Source organism: Carlito syrichta, unplaced genomic scaffold (genome assembly GCF_000164805.1).
Source record: "Carlito syrichta isolate Samal-C Ts95f unplaced genomic scaffold, Tarsius_syrichta-2.0.1 Scaffold304758, whole genome shotgun sequence".
In the NCBI taxonomy this organism is placed as follows: Eukaryota; Metazoa; Chordata; class Mammalia; order Primates; family Tarsiidae; genus Carlito; species Carlito syrichta.
The window spans coordinates 755,347-765,102 of record NW_007248854.1 but is presented as its reverse complement, the minus strand read 5'-3'; the positions used below and the strand labels follow the sequence as shown (position 1 = coordinate 765,102).

The following is a 9,756-nucleotide window of genomic DNA, read 5'->3' as shown; positions in this document are numbered from 1 at the left end:
TCGGCCATCGCAGCCTCGACCTGCTGGGCTCCGGCCATCCTTCCGCCTCAGCCTTCCGAGTGGCCGGAATTACAGGCGCGCGCTACCACGCCCGGCTGATTTTTTGATTTATTGTAGAGATAAGGTCTCGCTGCCCAGGTGGGTCTCGAACCCGCGAGCTCAGGCAATCCACTCACCTCAGCCTCCCAAAGGCGCAAGATTACAGGTTGAGCCACCGAGCCCGGCTTGCTGAGCACTTTTTATTAACAACATTATGTTCATATGACACAGCAAGCCCCCATCGGGAAAATACCCGGAGGAGCTCAAATCATTCTACAAAAAAGATACCTGCACATGCATGTTTGCTGCAGCTCTATTCACAACAGCAAAAATATAGAACCAACCATGCTGCCCATCAAAGCTGCAATGGATTTTAAAAATGTGGTATATATACATAATGGAATATTATGCAGCCATAAAGAAGGACAAACATATGGACTTCGCAGCAACTTGGATGGACTTAGAGTCTATCATACTAAGTGATCTATCACAGAAACAAACCATATGTTCTCACTCATAAACGAGCCTTGAAAAACTATCATAATACTATAAGAAAGGGATTGGCAGTTGAGGGAAACTGCCGGGGACAGGGGCATACCTCATCAACAAAGGTACCTGCATAATGAACACTTGTATATCTAACCCTGAATTGTACCCCACATCTTTAAAATAAAAAATTTTAAAGTTAAAAAAAATTATGTTTTAAAAAACATGAAATGTGACCATAAAATAAAGGAGAAATTGCCACCCTTGTACATTCTTATTCACAAAGTAATTTTTAAAACACACCTAGAATATCTTTTCCTGTAAATATAATTACAAAAAGTCAAAACTCAATTTCTTTCTGAATTTACCTAGATAAAACCTAAAACTCCAGTCTAATACAAAAAGATGACAAATTTTTCAGCATTTATCTTTAATCATTACTTTTGACAAATATTTATCATCTTTCAACTACAAATAGCTGATGTACTGAATGCTCAATCAAAACTTCAAATAAAAATAAAAATATATTCTGCTAAAAGGACTATAATACTGAATCAATTTATACATTATAAATTGCATGTTAAGCATTATACAATTCAAGCATTATAATAGGATGTGGTTAACTCCAGTCTCAGCAAAATAGTCCTTTTCTAAGCATTTAGGAAATATCAAATTTGTCTTTGCTTTTTGTTAATCATTTAGGTCCTTTGATCTTTAAACACACATACTAGGCAGTCATTATTTAAAGTCAAATTATCACGTAGGTGAAATAAGGTACCTTTGTCTTAATCATTACTTTTGAGTGAAAACAAGAACATTTTATTGTTAAGCTTATAACAGTTAAGTTAAAAATAGTAAATGCACTCCCTTCCAAGTACTAGACTCCCTTATCTGGGTCTCTTCTTCTCACATTCCCCAGACGATTACTGCTCTTGGCTCCCCTCAAGCCTAGTAGGGAGCCCATTCTCCACTGAGTTGCATACATATCTGTTAGATAGGATTTTAATCACTACAAATTATTGTTAAATAGAATTGGTCAGAAACAGTTTATTATATTAAATACCCACCTGAATTTTTTAAAAGAATCTATAAAACACTCACAGAGAAATACATGAGCAGCCGGGCTCGGTGGCTCAGGTTGTAATCTCGCGCCTTTGGGAGGCCGAGGTGAGTGGACTGCCTGAGCCCGCGGGTTCGAGACCTGCCTGGGCAGGCGAGACCTCATCTCTACAATAAATAAAAAAAAATTAGCCAGGCGTGGTAGTGTGCGCCTATAGTTCCAGCTACTTGGAAGGCTGAGGCAGAAGGATCACCGGAGCCCAGCAGGTCGAGGCTGCGGTGGCCAGGAGTGGCCACTGCACTCCAGTCTGGGTGACAGTGAGACTCCAACTCAAAAAAAAAAAGAAATACATGAGCTAAAAACCGTGTAATTAACGTATTTCAAAAAGAGAACATGATCTTGTATAAGTCATTCCAAATTTTTCTTTTAATCACATTTGTAATTTTTCTTTTTTTTTGAGTTGAAGTCTCACTCTGTTGGCTGAAGTGCAGTGGCACCCTCATAGCCACCACAGCCTCGACCTGCTGGGCTCAGGCAATCCTTCTGCCTCAACCTTCCAAGTAGCCGGAACAACAGGTACACTCCACCACACCCAGCTAATTTTTTTTTCTTTTTTCTTTTTTTTTTAGAGATAAGGTCTCACCTCTAAAACCTCCATGAGAGTCTTTTTTTTTTTTCCTATGTGAATTCATAGACTCATTTTTTATTCAAATTAGCAACAATATCATTACAATTAATAAATCAGTTGATCTCTAAGAAAATTCACATGTAAATTAGCTATTTGGAAACAAGTATTTTATTTATCCCTAGAAATGCAATTCTTAGACCTGTAAAAAAAACCGTAATGAATCAAGATTTAAGAGCATTTTTCTAATACTGAAACTAACCCCAATGTGGCAAATTTCATTTTGAAATTATCAGCTTTAGGTAACTATCTGTGAAAATATACATATAAACTTTTCATCCTATTATATTTGTTTGGGGGTACTTTAAGCTACTGCAACAGGCCTTAGGAAAGAGAATCTCTCTCTGAGCTTCTGTCCTCTTTTCACCTGCCCATGGGAGAACCCTAAAGTGACTGTGGGTCATAATCACATAAGAGTACCCCTGATTTGGGCTGGAGAGAGCAGATATCCCTTATCTTTGGAACAATTTTATCTCAATTGCTCTCGGAATGTAAACAGGTTAGTGCAGACAAAGAGGTTTGGAATGAGAAACCCTCAGCTGATCAAACAAACCACCTTTTATTTTTTTGAGTCAGAGTCTCACTCTGTTGCTCAGGTGGGAGTAAAGTGGCATGCTCACGGCCACCGCAACCTCAAATTCCTGGGCTCAGGCAATCCTTCCACCTCAGCCTTCCAAGTGGTTGGAACTACTGGTGCATGCCACCATGCCTGGCTAATTTTTTTTTTTTTTTATTTATTGTAGAGACGAGGTCTGGATTCAAATCGCTGGGCTCAGGCAATTCTCTCACCTTGGCCTCCCTAAACGCTGGGATTACAGGCATGGGTCACCATACTCAGCCATTTGTAATTTTTTTTAAAATATGATGTAATTCTACATTATTTTTAATGTTTTGTTCATACAAAAAAACCAATGAAATCAGAGATAGTTTGTCTAAACTTGTATAGAATTATCAAAATCAAATTTTAACATTGAAAAATTAGATATTTCAACAAATGTGCACTCAGAGATGGAAATTCTCATGTTTCACCACAGGAAATATCTGCTGTAAAATGAAATTTAGGATATAGGTCATAACAATGCTTTAACTTGTGAGTTTAACTTGAATGATATTGATTTCATTAAAATATGACACAAAATTAGTTAATAAAGTCCATAGCAATTTTTCATAGTGATTAAAAAACTAATATCCGCTGGGTGTGGTGGCTCATGCCTATAATCCCAGCACTTTGGGAGGCTGAGGCAACAGGACTGCATGAGACCGCAGGTTCGAGACCAGCCTGGGAAATATAGTGAGACCTCATCTCTACAATAAATCAAAAAATTAGCTGGGCGTGGTGGTGCATGCCTGTAGTTCCAGTTAATTGGAAGGCTGAGGCAGAAGGATTACCTGAACCCAGGAGGTCGAGGCTGCGGTGGCCATGAGCATGCCACTGCACTCCAGCCTGGGTGATAGTAAGACTCTGACTCAAAAAAAAGAAAGAAAGAAAGAAAGAAACTAATATCCAAATTGAAAGAAAAAAAAAAAGGAAGCAATAAAAAAGAAGGAAGAGAATAATTAAGGATCTGAATTTGCAAATCTGGTAGGAAAAATAATGGCAGACATTGGTACTAGTATTTCTTACGAAGCCACCAAGATCAAATCTAACAAAATCTAGCACTGGCAGAACGTGGCTGACAAAATACATCATCAAGAAGATTAAGTAAGCAGAAAGGCCAGGAAAAATTTGCTGGGTTTTGAAATGAGACAACTTGTGAACACTAAATCAGATACATCAGTAAGATAATCTTTCATTTCAGTAAAGCCAGAACTGGTGACATTAAATAGATTATAATAAGCATGAAATATGTGTACAAGAAGACAGTGTGTTTGGACATGCACACATACATACGTGTGAGTGTTGGGGAAAGACGATTATGTACACAAAGGTGGTTACTCACATGAACAAGTTCCACATTAGCAAACAATAAAGGAAATTATTAGGTCCATCAGTTTGTCCTAGATCCTCCTAAAATCTTATATTTCAAAAAGTATTAAGTATTTATTTGACATCATAGCCTAACTTAAAGCACATCACTAAAAAAAGCAATCTGCTTCCACAAATATATGGATGAAATTTTCCAAAATCATGATCGGGGCTGTTACACTTTCTCTCCCTTGTCACAATAGTTTTTGTTTTTTTTTTTTTTACTTTAAATGAATTCTATTGATAAGCATTTTGCCTCTACCAAAGTATACATTCATTGTCCTATCGTTCATATGTACCCCAAAATAATGAGATTACAGAAAGGCTTTGGAGATACCACTAGCCATTTTCTAAACTGCCACTATGTTTCAAAGACAAGCCATGCCATTTAGGAGCTAATAACAGGAAAAAAACATGTCCATCTTCTATTTCTATGTGCCTAATAAAAAATTATTATAACTATGCCTATATATTATGTTAGCTTAAAATATTATTTTAGTTTACAAATCAAAGGGTTTTGTTAATTCTCTAGTCACATTTTCTTTTTAAGTTACTCTAAATTCCACTTATATGCCTAATAGCACCATAACTTGGCTCTACCATAGTGAAATAATCTTTTATATAAATCAACTTACACTACAGTTTTCAGGTGGAACTAAAAGTTGAGTAATCTCGCCACCATGAACACAGAAGATATGTTTCATTTCTCCAGAAAATATGTCCCAAATTATGACAGAAAAATCCACACCTCCAGATATGAGATATCTTTGATCATACCGAGCTGAGACCTGATGAGGATATAGCAAACATGTGACTTTGTTCCGATGACCACGGAGTGTTCTGTGAGGTGGCCAACCTGTGGATGAGGTTTTGGATTTAAAATGGGAAAATTAAAGACTTATAAACTTTCAACAAGTAAAAGTAAACATGAATTTTCAGAATAGCTACAAATTTTATCACAAAAAAAGCTTCCAATTTTGTCTTCTAAAAGTACTCTGTCCAACACAGTAGCTACTAGTCACTTAAGACTGCTGAGCACTTGAAAACGGGGCTAATCGATTCTTGCATGCTGTAAATTTAAAACAGTCATGAGATTTTGAAGACTTAATATAAAAAATGTAAAGTATCTCATCAATAATTTTCATACTGATTAATAAGTTGAAATGAAAATAGTTTTGCTATATTGGGTTATATAAAATATATTATTGTTGCAATTTCACCTGTTTCAATTTACTTTTTAACATGGCTATTAGAAAATTACAAATATAGCTACATATATGATTCACATTAGATTTCTATTGGCTGGCACTATTCTAGAAGATTAAAAGTATTACTAGTAATACAGTAATTGTTTAGCACTCAATAGAGATAACTAAAAATAGATGAACTATTAACATATATTAAAGACAGAAAATTAGTTACTTCTTTATTTACAATCGCTATGAGGTATTAATTTCAATAATAGGCACTGTATCGGCTATATAGCACACTAATAACTACACCGATTCTTGGTATTTATCAAAGCAAAGATTAGGGCCATTTTCAGTATCAGGGTGACAGAGTTCTCAAACATGCTTTAGACGTGTGGCTCTTCAGTATACCTCTTCTGAGCATGTGTTCCCCTTGCAGCAGCTGTACTATGGCTGTCTGTGTGGCAGGTACAATAACTATGCTCCCGTCTTCACGGCCACAAACCAGTCGTCCATGTGCTGGTATGTACACACTTGCCGTTACTTTCAGAGGTTCATTGCTACTGGGAATCACACTCAGTTGATCTATAATCCCAGCAGGGCAAGGACTCAGCTTATTAAATGCCTCTTGCAAACTAACGGACATCGTCACTGCCGGCCCTGCAGAGGTTTTGTTTTGTACAGAAGAAAAACATTTGCACATGTTAAAAACATTAAAATAACATGGGTTGAATCAGTAATATATCAAAAATGATAACTGTAACCAAATATAATTCTTAGAAGAAAATGATACATGTACACTATGAATTCATTATTCAGTGGTTAATATCTACGATGTTAAGTTAAAGGAATTAAGAAATTGCTACACATGATTTACTATTACCTTCTTCACCTTCCTGTTTATCAGGTGTGTCTGATATGTTCCAAATATTCAATCTTCCAGAAGAATCACCCTGAATTAATAGTTTATGTAAATATTCCCTGCATCCATAGAAGAACCGAGTAACAGGAGGACAAATTAGCAACTGCCAAAAAAAATTATTCAAATATCATTAGCTATATTTTCAATCAAAATATTTCACATATTAACATCTTTTCAAACAAAGACAGTGGGTAATTTGCTTCAGTACCCAAGTTTAAAAGTGTTTGCAATATGATTATTAAGCAATATTTTAATGTAATCTTATGTAGCATTAGTATACATGTCAACTAATATTCAAATCAAGTATGACATAAACATTCAAGAAAATAAAAACTGTATTTATAGTCGTTCTCTAAAATTAGTATTTATACTCCTTTTCTCTGCTTTACAAAAATTCATTACTAGTCACAACAATGCAATTTACTTGATTACCTGCGATTAAATAGTACAGAGATATGTCATTCTTTATCAAAAAGAAAAGTCTCTACTTTCAAGGTTAAAAGGAGAGAACGCACTAATCCTGGTTTTGTCTACTCCTGATTAGTAATTAAAAACAACAACAAAATTAAAGTCAAGCTTGTGTAACTAGAGGACTCCATTTTTTAAAATTAGTATGTTTTTCAACTAATTGCAAAAAACTTTACATGTTCAAAGTTACATAATCAATCTGAGCCTAGCCTCTGTTAGCTATAAACCACTAGGAATAACAACCATTCATGAGGTCTTGTGCATGTTTTCACTTTTGAAACATTATTATTATTATTATTATTATTATTATTTTAAGTCAGAGCCTCACTCTGCTGCCCAGACTGGAGTGCAGTGGCACGCTCACAGTCACTGCAGCCTCAACCTACTGGGCTCAAGCGATCCTTCCGCCTCAGCCTTCCAAGTAGCTGAACTACAGGCGCGTGCTACCACATCCAGGTAATTTATATATATATAGTAGACGTGAGGTCCCACCAAGTTGCCCTGGCTGGTCTCGAACACAGGCAATCCTCTCGCCTCGGTCTCCCAAAGTACTGGGATTACAGACTCCAGCCACAGTGCCCGGCCAAAACATTATTTTTTAGCTTAAGCTCTCGTGCCTTCAGTGAAGCACTATCTGAAAATACTAAATAGTGGTGGACTCCTAAATGTTCAGAGGATTAATTCAAAAACACTGAAATATTAAAACACAGCTCCGAAGCCTGAAAAGTCTTTGGTTTTGGCAATTACAGTTAACAAATCATCTAATGACGAAATTTTCACCAAAAGCACTAGCCAACGGAAACCATATATGTTAAGCACAAACCAACTGCTGGACTTGACTTAAAGCCTGCAAATTATTGAAATTTTTCATTGATAAGCCACATACTTAAAAAGAAGAATGTAGCCGGGCTCGGTGGCTCAGCCTGCAATACCGCGCCTTTGGGAGGCTGAGGTGAGTGGATTGCCTGAGCCCGCGGGTTCGAGACCCGCCTGGGCAGCGAGACCTCATCTCTACAATAAATCAAAAAATTAGCTGGGCGTGATAGCGCACGCCTATAGTTCCAGCTACTTGGAAGGCTGAGGCGGAAGGATCGCCAGAGCCCAACAGGTCGAGGCTGCGGTGGCCGGGAGCGGCCACTGCACTCCAGTCTGGGCGACAGAGTGAGACTCCAACTCAAAAAAAAAAGAAGAATGTGCTTCAGCAGCTATAATAACCAATATTCTACATTTCAATGTGTATTTCATACCACATAATTCATATATTTTAATTTAAAATGTATTAGGGAGCTGATATTTAAAGAAAAATTCTATGTATGCTTTTTGTTTATGTATTTCTTTATACAAGTCATTTCCTTAGGTTAACTGGAAATGACTTCCTAAGTTGAAGAATAATAAGTAGAAGTTTAAGTTAAGAGAGAAAGAATAGACAGGTTATTGAGGATTTTAATTGTATACAGATGCATAAATTCTGCATATTCAATATATTGCTGGAAAAAACAATTCCCTTCCCCTGGCCATCCCTCCACAGAAAGATGGGTATAACGATCAGAAAGATAAAACTGTGAAAACCCAGGCTTTCAAAACCAAAGCTCCTTTCTTACTATTCAACAAAGAGTTGAAAACCCAGTACTAAGTGTTGTTGCATTTCAACGTTAAATGGATATTAAGCAAGTTTAGAGAAATCACAATAAACCTCTGTTTTCATAGAGAAAAAAATACTTATTTTTTATTTCTAGTATTTAATTATTTAAATGCTACATGATTTTTGGGAGGTACTGCAATGCCTTGTTCAAGTAATGAACTATGATTAATCAGTATTATTACATAATTATCTGTGTTCTTCTAAAATTACTTCAGTCACTGTTTGTGACTGCATGATGGTATATCAAATAAATTTACACCACCAATAGGAGCTTTAACAAAAAGTCAATTCCAATATGCAATCACCATAAGCTCACTTAGCACGCTTAAAGAAAGGTGAATGTTATTTTATGGATTTTTTTTTTTGCTTTGTTTTTGAGTCAGAGTCTCGATCTCACCCAGGCTGGAATGTAGCGGCACAACCATGGCTACCGCAGCCTCAACCTGCTGTGCTCAGGCGATCCTTCCCGCTTTAGCTTTCTCCAAGTAGTTGAAATTGGCCCAGCTGATTTTTTTATTTATTGTAGAGTCGAGATCCCACCAAGTTGCCCCGGCTGGTCTCAAATCCCTGGGCTCAGGCAATCCTCTCACCTCAGCCTCCCAAAGTGCTAGGATTAGAGGCATGAGCCACCAAATCCAACAAACATATTATGTATTTTTAAATAAAAGCCAATTTTAAATTAACCATATCAAAATATTTTACAACATGTAACAGAACCTTGAATTGTAGACTGAATCTTTCAAATGCTTAGCTAACAAAAGACAACAACAAATACAGCTGTGAAAATGTTTCAGTGCAACTACCAACTATGAATGATACCTGAAGATTTTACCTCTTTATCTTTTCTATCCAAGAGGTTATGTTGTACGGGAGGAATTAGATTTTCCACTGCTTTCCCCACATCACTGCGGAATGAATCACTAGCTGGAAGGCAACTGAAAATGGGAAAAACGCAACAGTCAATTAAAATGCATATATTAGATATTGGATCCTCGCATATGACAAGCGTTTTGTTTTTGTTTTTACAATGGACAAAGAAAAGTTTTTTTAATAATAGTTACTTTAATGTAAGCATTAAACTAAGCTAAACTAAACAATTAATGTTATAAAAAAAACTCCTTCAAATAAAATCCACCTAATTTGTGTACTCAGAAGTTAAATTGGAATTACAGATCTAATCTAAGATGTCCTAAAGTTCTCTACCTAAACTGGGCTCAGTGGCTCCGCCTATGATCCCGCGCTATGGGAGGCTGAGGTGAGTGGATTGCCTGAGCCCGCGGGTTCGAGACCCGCCTGGG

At 36.6% G+C, this 9,756-nt stretch overlaps 1 protein-coding gene across 1 annotated transcript in view; it reads right to left on the bottom strand.

The window, feature by feature from the left end:
* WDR7 (WD repeat domain 7) overlaps positions 1-9,756 on the bottom strand; it is a 129,965-nt gene that overhangs the window by 71,272 nt on the left and 48,937 nt on the right. Inside the window, exons 9-12 of the mRNA XM_021713839.1 lie at positions 9,291-9,393; positions 6,310-6,451; positions 5,838-6,086; positions 4,872-5,092 (exon numbers count right to left, since the gene is read on the bottom strand). Coding sequence (XP_021569514.1) covers positions 4,872-5,092; positions 5,838-6,086; positions 6,310-6,451; positions 9,291-9,393 — 715 coding nt within the window. The remainder of the gene's footprint in view (positions 1-4,871; positions 5,093-5,837; positions 6,087-6,309; positions 6,452-9,290; positions 9,394-9,756) is intronic.